General features: G+C 32.9%; 1 protein-coding gene across 1 annotated transcript in view; it reads right to left on the bottom strand.

The window, feature by feature from the left end:
* Nucleotides 1-247: 247 nt before the first annotated feature.
* CCDC7 (coiled-coil domain containing 7) overlaps nucleotides 248-13,514 on the bottom strand; it is a 395,691-nt gene continuing 382,424 nt past the window's right edge. The window contains 3 exon segments of the mRNA XM_088025513.1: nucleotides 248-378; nucleotides 2,646-2,771; nucleotides 9,226-9,342. Of these exon segments, the coding sequence (XP_087881639.1) occupies nucleotides 248-378; nucleotides 2,646-2,771; nucleotides 9,226-9,342 (374 nt within the window).

Here is a 13,514-nt window from a genome sequence, read left to right on the forward strand (position 1 = left end):
CTATCATTTATCTATCTATCTATCATCTATCTATCTATCTATCATCTATAGATAAATAGGTGTGTGTGTGTGTGTGTGTGTGTGTGTGTGTGTATGTATATGCGCCCGTGTGTGTGTGTGTGAAACACATGTTTGAAGAAAGGTTTAGAAAAATATACTTGTCTCATAACATTGGCTATCTGGGGAAGGGGGTCCATAGATTTAAGATAATTGGTAAATGGAAACAATGGAAACACAGTATAAAGTTTTATTTCATTTGTCTTTGTATAGCAGTGATTTTTTTACCTTCATAGATAGGTTTTCTAGTTGTAGAGATCATAGCAGGCAGAGTATTTGTAAGTTCAACATGTTTTTTTGAGATATAATTTTTTGGATGCCCTAAAAAATGAAAATAACATTATTAAATTATATTAGAAATTACCTGACTTCAACTTTTAAAAATTTATAATAAATCTTAATCCACTTCTAAAGCACAGCTTCCTTAAATTTTTAAAAATAATTTAAAACAGCTTTACTAACACAGATATTTTCTCTCTAGCTTTTCCTTGCTGGGTACTTGATATTTATTAAAAAAACCAGTAAGAGTGAAAATCCAGAAAAAGAAATAATAGAAATAGTGTATATAAAAATGCCTAAGAAAGAGCTTTCTTTCTTTCCAGTATTGTAATAAAAAACTATTTAAGCAATTAAATTGATAAATTCTCATATGAAATTTTTATCTTTTTATAAAACAGAATATCTTTATTTAAAAATTTTTATATAACTACAGTGAAAAATCTAGTGCTAATGGAGGCAGACATGTTTAGAAATACTATTGTTAAGATACATATTTTGAACACTGTTAAAAACAAAACTATGTAATAAAGAATATAGTTTCAATATGCTTATTTCAAGAAAAATATGCGAAAATAAAAAGAATGTGGGGCATTTAGATGGTGTTTCTCAAAGTTGCTGGAAAAAATTTACTAAATTAGTGCTTTGAGTTTCTACAATATATGTCTTACAGAGAAATAAAACATTTTGAATTCTTCCATTTCCTTAAGGCAAGAGTTTGCTTAAGAAATGTTTGTGTCATTATTTTTAGATTAAAAGGGTTAATGGTTTGGTGGAAAATAAAAATATTTTTGATAGAATCCTTTCTATTCCATCCACAAAAAAGACCACTATTATTGTTCTCTTATCATGGAATAGAAATTTAGATAGAAGATTATTCAGACTATTTGTTAGTTCTTATTCTCTTCCTCTTTCTTTTTTCTTCAGGCAATATTACTGCTTATAATTAACACCCCCATCAAAGAGAAAGCTTTAGCTTAGAAGAAAAAACCCAAATTTGGGCACCTGGGTGGCCCAGTTGGTTAAGCGTCTGCCTTCGGCTTAGGTCATGATCCCAGGGTCCTAGGACTGAGTCCCGCATGAGGCTTGCTCAGTGGGGAGCCTGCTTCTCCCTCTCCTCCCGACCCTGCTCCTGCTTTCTATTTCTCTCGCTCTTTCTCTCTCATGCACATGCTCTAATAAATAAAATCTTAAAAAAAGCCCAAATTGTAAGTAAACTAGGAGCTAATAAATGGAAAACGGTATTACAGGTGATATGAAGTAGGACCTGAATCTGACATTGTCTGGCAGTTAGTAAGAAGAGGATAGTTATCTGAACATAAAGAGCATATTATAATTAATTTTTCTAATTTTACAAAGACTTATTTGCCCAGTAATGCCTTGCTTCAGTTAATAGTCCAATTTATTTTATCTCTGAATTACATATCCACAGAATGGTAAAAGGCAGCCAATGGATATAATGTTAAGAGATAAAGATGCAGAGTTAGAAAGAAAAACTGGTGAAAGTATTGGTAGTATATATAATTATTTGGGGCTTTAGAAAATATAATAGGCCAAAAAAATAATCTACATTTAAAAAAACCTTCAAACTCAATATCTATAGGAAATACACTAAGGTGATGATTATATAATGCCTCTGGAGCAAAGATAAGAAATGGAGTCTGTAAATTAGTTCCTAGATATTAATGGATTAGATAGCTGGGGAGATAGTAATGAAGGGAAAGGGAAGACATTATGTTTATTTTCCTTCCAATCTACCCTCATGTTGAGTTTCTGTATGGCAGATCCTACTTGGGATTGTACAAAAAGGGAATATATAAATCTAAAACAGAGGATTATGAAATGGGTTTATCATAATGGTGAACAAAAATGGAAGGTTGAGTGGGACACCTGGGTGGCTCATTCAGTTAAGCATTTGACTCACTCCAGTCATGATCTCAGGGCCCTCAGATTGAGTCCCGCATGGGGCTCCACACTCAGCAGGGAGTCTACTTGAGATTCTTTTCCTCTGCCCCTACCCCTGCTCAGTGTGTGCTCTCTTTTTCTCATTCTCAAATAAATAAATCTTTAAAAAAAAAAAAAGAAAGGAAGGTTGTGAAAAAAAGTGGAGCTCCAATTTAGTGGTGGCAGGGAAGAAGAGCTATGTCAGGAACACTACTCACTCACTAAGAATGCATATATGTTGGGTAAGCTTAATCAGTGTTCATTTACACATATTTTGCTAAACTGGTTATATGACGGAGGCTAGTATGATCTGGTTATTTCCATATAATTAAAGCTTTACTAATTAAAAAAATCACATTGTACATTACATGAAGTTTCTTTATTCAGTGAAGGAAGCTGGATGGCTTTATAAATGGTTGACCCAGCCCTAGATGTTCTAGGACTTGCTTTTGGAGGTTTAGTCACATGGTGTGAAGTGTACTCATAAGTTCTTTCTAGAAAAATTTAGAAAATATGTTAGCTATAAGATGAATTACATTTGTAACTAATTTTGATACACAGTAAGTTAGTTGCCAATAAAATCGAAATAACTAAAATTTTTTTGAGATGATTAATTTCATTAATAAAGAAATACACATTAAAAAGGATAGTTTATGAGATCAGAGCTAAGTAAAAGAAGTCACAAAAACCAACTATTATAAATTCCATTTCTATGAAATATCCAGTGTATGGAAATTTATAGACAGAAATTAGATTAGCAGATTATGGCTTGGAGTGTGAAGATTTCTTTTTCACACAATGAAAATGATCTAAAATCAAACATGATGATGAAAGCACAACTCTGCGAATGTACTAAAAACCACTGAATTACGCACTGTAAATGAATGAATTATATGGTATGTGAATTATGTATTGGTAAAGCTATTAAAATTGACACCTGACTTTCTATAACAAACAATGGAGGCCAGAAGGAAGTGGGATGACATATTAAAAGTGCTGAAAGCAAAAATTCACAACCAAGAATTTAATACCCAGCAAAATTATTATTCAAAAATAATAATAGATAATAGATAAAACAAAAACCTTCCTAGATTAAAAAAAAAAACTAAGACTATTTGTTGTTATATTAGGAAACTTGTCTTAAAAGAAATACTAAAGAAAATACTTCAGGCTCGTACAAAACGACATCAGGTGGTAACTCAAATCTGCATGAAGAAATAAAAACACTTTAAAAGTAATTATATGGGTAACTATAAATGACAACATATCTTTTCTAAAGTCGTTTCTTCCATTAGCTGATTAAAAGAAACCACTGCCTAAAACTGTATTGCTGGGCATGTAATAGAAAACTCAATTTTATTTCTATATATGAGCATGGAATAACCCCAAAAGTAAATTAGGGAAACAATTTTATTTGCAATAACATCAAAAAAGAACAAAATAGTAATGAATTTAACAGAGGGGCAAGACTTTTACTGAAAGTTACAAAACATTGTAGAAGGAAATTAAAGACAATATAAATAAATAAATTCAATGTTCATAAATTAGAACTTATTTATTTATTTGAAATATGATCGACTATACCACTGTATTAGTTCTAGTAGACAACTTAATAATTGATATATGTGAGTTCAGGAGTCTCCTGTGTCACCATTTTGAACCAGAAGTCTTAGAACACTCATATTTTTAAGATCGCAATTCTTTTCAAATTGATAAATAGATTCAGTATAGTCCCTATCAGTACTTCAGGAGTCTTTTTTTTTTTTTCAGAAATTAACAATCTGAAACTAAAATTTACGTGGAATGTAAAAGACTTAGAATAGCCAAAACCATTTGTAAAAAATAAATAACACTATAGAGACTTCATTTTTCAATTACAAAATTTATTATAAACGTTGTTATCAAAACAGTATGGTAATAGCACAGTGATAGACAAATAAGTCTAAGGAAGAGCACTAAGACCAGTAGTAAACTCTTATATTTATAGCTAATTGATTTTCAACTAGTTACCAAGGCAATTCAATGGAAACAGGATTGTCTTTTCACAAATGTTGCTCTGGCAATCAGATAGATACTTGCAAAAAGATGAACCTGAAACTTTACTTCTCATTATATACAAAAATTAACTCAAAATAAATTACATACCTAAATGTAATAGTGATACTATAAAACTCTTAGAAAAAAATAGAAAATCTTGAGATCTTAAATAGGCAATGATTTTTTAGATTCAAGTTTAAAAGCATGATCCTTAAAAGAAAAATCAGTAAGTTGGGCTTCATCAAAATTCAAAATTTTGACTGCCATTAAGAAAGTTCAGACAAGCTGTAGACTGGAAGAAAATATTTGCAAATCACATATCCAATAAAGAAATCGCATCCAGAATATACAAAGAACTTAAAATTTTAAGAACTTAAAAAAAAAAAACTTTAAATGGGCAAAAAATTTTAAAGACATTTCACCAAAGAAATACACAAATGGCTAATAAACACATGAAAAGATGCCCAAAATCATTTTTCAGGGAAATGTAAGTAAAAACCACAATGAAAGGTCATTTCATATCCAACAGAATGTCTATAACCCAAAGTACAGGTAATAGCCATGTGATGGCAAGGATAGGAAGAAATAAAAGCCTTCATACCTTGTTGATATGTGGTAAAATGGCACAGCCACTTTAGAAAAGTTTGGCATTTAAAAAATAGTTAAACATAAATTTACCATACAACACAGCAACTCTACTCCTAGGTGTCCACCTAAGAGAAATGAAAATTTGTGTCTTCACGAAGACCAACAAAGGAATATTCAGAGCAGCATTCCTTATAGCCAAAAAGTGAAATAAACCCAAATGTCCATCAACCTATGAATGGATAAAGAATATGTGCTACAGCCATACAAGAGAATACTATTCAGCAATATAGGATACATGTTACTATACAGGTGAACCTTAAAACCATGCTTACTGAAAGAAGCTACACAGAAAACACCATGTATTGTATGATTCCGTTCAAGTGAAATGTCCAGAAAAGGTAAATTGATAGACACAAAAAGCAGATTTGTGGTTGCCTGGGACTGGAAGTGGGAAGGGATCTTGCAGGAATGGTGAAAATGTTCTAAAACTGAATTAAGATGGTCACTGCAGATCTAGGTAAACTTACTAAAATCCTTGACTTATACCTTGACTCATATAATTAAGATGGGGCAAATTTTCTGATACACAACTTATGCCTCATTGGAGTGTTTAAAAAAATAATTGCTAATCTGTACATCTCTGAGGAACAAATTTACCAATTAGAGTATAATTTTTATGCAGTTGTTTGTGTCTTTAGCCTTACAGTATCCACTGAAAGCATTCTTTTCCAGTTACTTCAAGCTGCTCATTTTTCTCTAACTCTGACAGTAAGGTTATGTCATTCATTTATTTTTGCTTTTTTTTTCTAGCTTTATTGAGATGTATTTGACATATAATGTAGTTTGAGGTGTACAATTTGTTGGTTTGCACACTTACGTATTGCAAAATAATTACCACCACAGCGTTAGCTAATTCCTCTATTACATCACATAATTACAGTATCTTTTTTGCAGTGAGACTATTTAACACTTACTCTTCTAGCAACTTTCAAGCATATAATACAATATTATTGACTATAATCATCATGATGTATATTAGATCCCCAGAACTTATTCATCTCCTGACTGGAAGTTTATACTCTTTGACCAACATCTCCCCATTTCCCCCAACCCATAGCTTCTGGTAACCACCATTCTACTCTCTGTTTCTATGAATTCAGCTTTTTTTTAGATTCCACATATAAGTGAGATCATATTGTATATGTCTTTCTCTGTCTGACTTGTTTCACTTTAGCATAATTCCTTCAAGGCCCATCCATGTTGTTGTAAATAGCAGGATTTCCTTCTTTTTTATAGCTGAATAGTATTCCATTATATATATATATAAAGTTCTATTATGTATATTATAATTATATTTTATATAATACATAATTATATTTATATATGATATATTTCTAATATCACATATATTATAATAAAACAGTTATTTTGAATTCTTTATAGGGAAAATTTTAGATCTCTGTGTCTTTGGGTTTGGTACTGGAAGATTATTGTAATCCTTTGGTGGTATCCTGTTTCCTTGATTTTTCATATTCTTTAGAGTTTTGTGTTGCTGTTTCATTTGAAGTAGCAGTCACCTCCTCCAGTCTTTACTAACTGCCTTCAGGAAGGAACTGCCTTTCATTAGCCCTGCTATCGATCCTGAGGCTTTCTGGGACCTTGAATGCATATACTTGCTCCATACTTATTGCTCCCTTTTGTGGCAGAATTCTTTTTCTTTTTTTAAAGAACATAGAAGAAAATCTTTGTGACTTTGGGTTACACAAAGATTTCTTTTTTTAAAAAAATTTTTAATTAATTTTTTTATTATGTTATGTTAATCACCATACCTTACATCATTAGTTTTTGATGTAGTGTTCCATGATTCATTGTTTGCATATAACACCCAGTGCTCCATGCAGTAAGTGCCCTCCTTAATACCCATCACCAGGCTAACCCATTCCCCTACCCTCCTCCCCTCTGGAACCCTCCGTTTGTTTCTCAAAGTCCATAGTCTCTCACGGTTCATCTCCCCCTCCGATTTCCCCCCTTCATTCTTCCCTTCCTACTATCTTTTTTTTTTCTTTAACATATAATGTATTATTGGTTTCAGAGGTACAAGTCTATGATTCATCAGTCTTGCACAATTCACAGTGCTCACCACAGCACATACCCTCTCTGGATCCTGCATCACACCAGGCCAAGTGCTGACATCTTCCCTTTCGTTTTCTCTAGGGTGGCACTACAGCTCAAGTTATTGTTTTTCTCTGGCTCACAGAACCTGACTTGCTTTCTGCAAGTGCTCCCTAGTCCACCAAAGCTTGCTGTCACTAGCACTCTCAGCGGCATGCACAGGGTGCTGGCTGCAGTGTTGGGAGCGGTGTCGGTGAGATAAGCCTGTTGCTGGGGATGCCCACAAGCCAGTTGCTGGATTCTGCAAGGGAGGCTTTCCCAGCAGCTCATGGGTAGGATTCCTGATGGAGTCCACAGCACAGCAGAAGTTACATCCCTTTAATGCTCTCTGAGAATCATATCTGCCACTCTTCTGATCTACTCTCACCCCACAATTTAGTACTTTAGATGCTTTGGTGGTGTTCTGCACAGCTGGGAAAGCCTGGTACTCACTCACCTAATCTCTTGTCCCCTGCAAAGGGAGACATCATGGGATGAGAAAGACTCACTTCGCCCTAGCTGAACCACCTTGGGGGATGTGTGATGAAAACAAAGTCAAATTGTTTCTCTTATCCAATCCAATGTGTCCAAACTCATTTTTTTTATCCAACAAAGTACTGGAACTTCTTATCTGGAGAACTGGACTTCCACAAAACTGTCTTATCTATGGGTGTTCTCCCAGGTGACTCACTGACTGTTCCTTTATTTTTGTTACCTAGTTAACAACTTTATAGTTAGTTAATGAGTTTTTACACTTTTGCTCTTTTTTCAAACAACTAGTGAGGTTTTTAACTCTTGATGAGCCCCAACTATATACCTCCATTGTCCCAAACAACAGCTAGCCAATTGCCAGACATGTGAATGAACCCACTGACCACAAGGTAACCAAAGATGCATAAGTTAGGCAGCCAAAACCAGTGTACATTGCTAACTCCCAAATCATGAACCCTAAATCCTGAGTTACTGTTTTAAGCTAAGTAGTTTTGGGGTAGTTATGCAGTAAAAGAACACTAACAAATATGGAAAAAATTTAAAGATTTAGATATTATTTAATATCTAAATATTAGATGGGCATAATTTAAATAAACAAAACACCCACTTGTATGGCTGATGGTTATGCAAAGTATTTTTTTTCTCCACAATTGCTGGGGAAAATGTTAATTTTAATATCCTTTTAGGAAAGAAATCTGGAAGTATCTTTTAACATTGCTGGGGAAAATGTTAGTTTTAATAACCTTTTAGGAAAGCAATCTGGAAGTGTCTTTTAACATTAAAAAATCCTGGGATTCTCCCAAAGAAATATAAGCATCAATATATAAGAATGCATGTTCATGGATATATTTACCAGTGGCAAAAAGCTAAAAAAGTCAATTCCCTTTTTTTTTTTTTAATATATTTTTTTAATTTTTTATTGTTATGTTAATCACCATATATTACATCATTAGTTTTTGGTGCAGTGTTCCATGATTCATTGTTTGTTCATAACACCCAGTGCTCCATGCAGAACGTGCCCTCCTCAATACCCATCACCAGGCTAACCCATCCCCCTACCCCCCTCCCCTCTAGAACCCTCAGTTTGTTTTTCAGAGTCCATCATCTCTCATGGTTCGTCTCCCCCTCTGACATACTCCCCTTTTCTTCCTCTCCTGTTATCTTCTTCTTTTTCTTTTTTCTTAAAATATGTTGCGTTATTTGTTTCAGAAGTACAGAACTGTGATTCAACAGTCTTGCACAATTCACAGCGCTCACCGTAGCACATACCCTCCCCAATGTCTATCACCCAACCACCCCATCCCTCCCACCCCCAACCACTCCAGTAACACTCAGTTTCTTTCCTGAGATTAAGAATTCCTCCTATTAGTGAGGTCATGTGATAAATGTCTTTCTCTGATTGACTTATTTCACTCAGCATAACACCCTCCAAAGTCAATTCCCTTTAATAGAAGAATGATTAATAAAGAATTCTATACTGTGAAATATTATACTGTTAGTAAAGGTATAAATTAAAGCCATTTCATTTTCAGGCTTGCAAAGGTTTACTTAAAATTTATCTGAATAAAAAGATGCAAACTGAGTAAAATGAAAAGCCATACTAAACAACTACTATAAGTAACTACATACTTATTTTATACATATATATGTTTATATATAAAATATATGTATATATTTTACCTTGATTGTCAAAGGGTGATAAATTGATCACTTTTGTTGGGAATTTATTCATTGTGATGTTCTTTGGAAGTAAGTCTTGATGTGAAAATATATTTTTGTTTTTAAATAAATTCATTCCTAAAACAAAAATTTCTAAAAATTAGATGAAGACTCTGAATATTCATACACTACTCTCCAAACACCATGTACTACTAGTCTTTATTTATACGTTTGTAATGTTTTCTTACCACATTTTATTGAGTGGTCACTTGTTTATTGCTCTAGTTTGTATAAACTATTCGATCATTTTCTCTTCCTTGTCTTTATTCTGTGCTCATTGATAGCATCTTTTTTTTTTTAGCTCATTGAGTATACTCACTAATCAAAAAATTACACGTATTTAATGCATATACCTTTTGATAAGTTTGGACATATGTGTACGCCTGCAATACCATCACCATAATCAAGATAATAAACATATCCATCACCTCCAAAAGACTTCTCTTGTTTTCTTTTTAGGTATGGGGTAAGAACAGTTAGCACAAATACTCCCCCCTCAATGATTTTTAAGTACATAACACTGTATTTTTAACTATAGGCATGATATTGTACAGAAGATCTCTAGAACTTATTCATCTAGTATAACTGTAACATTACGCCAACTGAACAACTACCCATTTCTTTCTACCCCCAGCCCCTGGAAACCACTGTGAGTGGCTTCATTATCTGCTTCTGTGAGTTTGACTTTTTAAATTTATTTTTATTTTTTATTGAAGTATAATTAAGATATAATGTTATATTAGTTTCAGGTGTACAATATGATTCAACAAGTCTATACATTACTGAGTACTCATCATGATAAATGTACTTTTAATCCCTTTTATCTCTTTTACATCTCATGTAAATGGAATTATGCAGTATTTGTCCTGTGACTGACTGGCTTATTTCACTTAGCATTAATGTCTTCCAGGTTCATCCATGTTGTCACATGTGGAAGGATTTCCTTCTTTTCCAATACTGAATAATATTCCATTTTATGTCTATGTCACATGTTCATTTCATTTTACCCAGCTTTATTGAGATATAATTGACATATAGCATTGCATAAGTTTAAGGTGTATAATGTGATGATTTGATATATATATATATATATAACATGAAAGAATTACAGTAAGTTAAAACCTACATCACCTCACATAACTATTTTGTGCCAAGAATATTGAAGATCTACTCTCCTAGCAACTTTCAAGTATATAATACAGTATTGTTGATTATAGTTATCACACTGTACATTAAATTCCAGAATTTGTTCATCTTCTAACTGGAAGTTTGTACCTTTTGACCATCTCTCCATTTCCTTCACCCTTCAGCTCCTGGTAGCCAACATATTACTTTCTGATTCTATGAATCCAGCTTTTTTAGATTCCACATATAAGTAAGAGCGTAAAAATGTCTCACTTATTTCGTTTATATAAAGACCTCAAGCTCCATCCATGTCATCACAAATGGAAGGATTTCCTTCTTTTTTATGTTGAATAATATCCCATTGTATATTTTATACCAAATTTTCTCTATGCCTTTATCTGTCTGTGGGCATTTAGATTGTTTCCATGTCTTGGCTATTGCTGCAATGAACACAGAAGAGCAGGTATTACTTTGAAAGAGTGATTTCATTTCTTTTGAATATGTACCCAGAAGTGGGATTGCTGGATCACATGGTAGTTCTTTTTCTAATTTTTGAAGGAACATCTATGTTGTTTTCCATAATAGTTGCACCAATTTACAATCCCACTAACAATGTACAAGGGTTGCCCTTTCCCCACATCCTCACTAACATTTGTTATCACTTGTCTTCTTGATGATAACCATTCTAACAGGTGGGTCATTGCAGTTTTGATTTGCATTTCCTTGATAGTGATGTTGAGCACCTTTCCATTGGCTATCTGTGTGTCTTCTTTGAAAAATGTCTATTTACATCCTCTGTCCATTTATAATAGCACTGTTTAGTTTTGGGTTTTCTCCTCCTGTTCCCTCTCCTTCCCCTCCCCCCTCCTTTTTTTGCTACTGAGTTTTATGAGTTCCTTGCATACCTTGGATATTAACTTATTATGAAATAGATGGTTTGCAAATATTTTCTCCCATTCCATAGGTTGCCTTTTCATTTTGTTGTTGGTTTCTTTTGCTGAGCAGAAACTTTTTAGTTTGATGTCCCACCTGTTTTTGCTTTTGTTGCTTGTACTTTTGATATGATGTACAAAATATTATTGCCAAGATCAATATTAAGTTTTTTCCCTGTTCTTGGAGTATTGAGGTTTCAGATCTCACATAAGTCTTTATTTCAAATTAATTTTTGTTAACCATAGAAGATATGAGTTCAGTTTTATTCTTACATATTGATACCACATTTTCCAACATCATGTATTTTAGAGACTACCATTTCACATTAAGTATTCTTGCTTCCCTTATCAATTATTAATTGTTTATATATGAAGATTTATCCAAGGTCTTGATTTTGTTTCATTGGTATATGGTCTGTTTTTATGTCAGTACTATCCTGTTTTGATTATTATAGCTTTGCAATATAGTTTGAAGACAGGAAGTGTGATGCCTCTAACTTTGTCCTTCTCTCTCAGAATTGCTTTGGCTAGTCAGGGTCTTTTGTGGTTCCAAACAAACTTTAAGATTGTTTTTTTCTATTTTTGGGAAAAGTTTCATTGAAATTTTGATGGGGATTGCACTGAATCTATAGATGGCTTTGGATAGTATCAAAATTTTAAAAACATTAACTTCCAATCCATAAACCTATCACTCATTTATGATTCTTCAATTTCTTTCATCAAAATGTTATAGTTTTTAGTGCTTAGATTGTTACCAACCTTGTTTAAATGCATTCCAAATATTCTATTGTTTTGATGTTATTGTGACTGAAACAGTTTTCCTTATTTCTATTTCAGATATTTCTCTGTTAGTGTATAGGAATGCCACTGATTTCTGTATGTTGATTTTGTATCCTTTGACTTCACTGCCTTCATTTATTAGTCCTAACAGTTTTATGGTAGAATCTTTAGGATTTTCTCAAAAAAGATCATATCATTTACAAACTTCACTCTTTCTTTTTCAATTTGGATACCTTTTCTTTTTCTTGCTTAATTACTCTAAGATTGCCAGTACTAAGTTAAATAGAAATGATGAGAATGGGCACCTTTTTCCTGATCTTAGATGAAAACCTTTCAATCTTTCATCTGTGGGCTTGTCATACATGACCTTTATTTTGTTGACATATGTTCCTTCTATACCAAATTTATTGAGAGTTCTATCATATAAGATGTTAAACTTTGTCAAGTGCTTTTTCTGTATCTACTGAGATGATCATGTGATTTTTACATCATTTTGTTAATGTGGTGTATCACATATAATGATTTACTTATGTAGATCCATTTTTGCTTCTCATGGATAAAGCCCAATTGGTCACAGAATATTATCATTTTAATGTTCTGTTGAGTTTGTTTTGCTGGGAATTTTGTTGAGGATTTTTGTATCAGTTTTCATCATGGATGTTATTTATCAGACTTGTAGTTTTCTTTTTTTATAGGGTCCTTATCTGGCTTTGGTATCAGGGTAATGTTAACCTTGTAAAATGAGCTTGAGAGCATTTCTTTCTCTTTAATTTTTGGGAAGTGTTTTAGAAGGATTGACATTAATTATTCTTTAAATTTTTTTTAAGATTTTTTATTTATTTATTTGACAGAGAGAGACACAACGAGAGTGGGAACACAGGGAGGGGGAGTGGGAGAGGGAGAAGCAGGCTTCCCGCCGAGCAGGGAGCCCGATGCAGGGCTTGATCCCAGGACCCTGGAATCATGACCTGAGCTAAAGGCAAACGCTTAATGACTGAGCCACCCAGCACCCCAATTATTCTTTAAATTTTTGGTAGAATTGACTAGTGAAACCATCTAGGTCTGAACTTTTCTTTGGTGGGTGGTTTTGGATAGATAATTGATTCAATCTCCTTATCATTATTGGTCTGTTCAGATTTTATATTTCTTTACAATTCAGTCTTTGTAGATGGTATGTTTCTAGGAATTTTTCCATTTCTTCTAGGTTATCCAATTTGTTAGTTTAAAATTATACCCTGTATCTCATAATCTTTGAATATCTCTAGTATCATTTGTAATGTCTACTCTTTCATTTCTAACTTTTGAGTCCTTCTTTTTTCTACTTTGTCTAGCCAAAGTTTTGTCAATTTTATTTATTTAAAAAAAAACCCACTTATCATCACTGATCTTTTTATTATTTTTCTGGTTTTTATT

The sequence above is a fragment of the Eumetopias jubatus genome, unplaced genomic scaffold (genome assembly GCF_037043125.1).
Source record: "Eumetopias jubatus isolate StellerSeaLion01/CBP00866 unplaced genomic scaffold, mEumJub1_p1.0 scaffold_8, whole genome shotgun sequence".
NCBI classification, from domain to species: domain Eukaryota; kingdom Metazoa; phylum Chordata; class Mammalia; order Carnivora; family Otariidae; genus Eumetopias; species Eumetopias jubatus.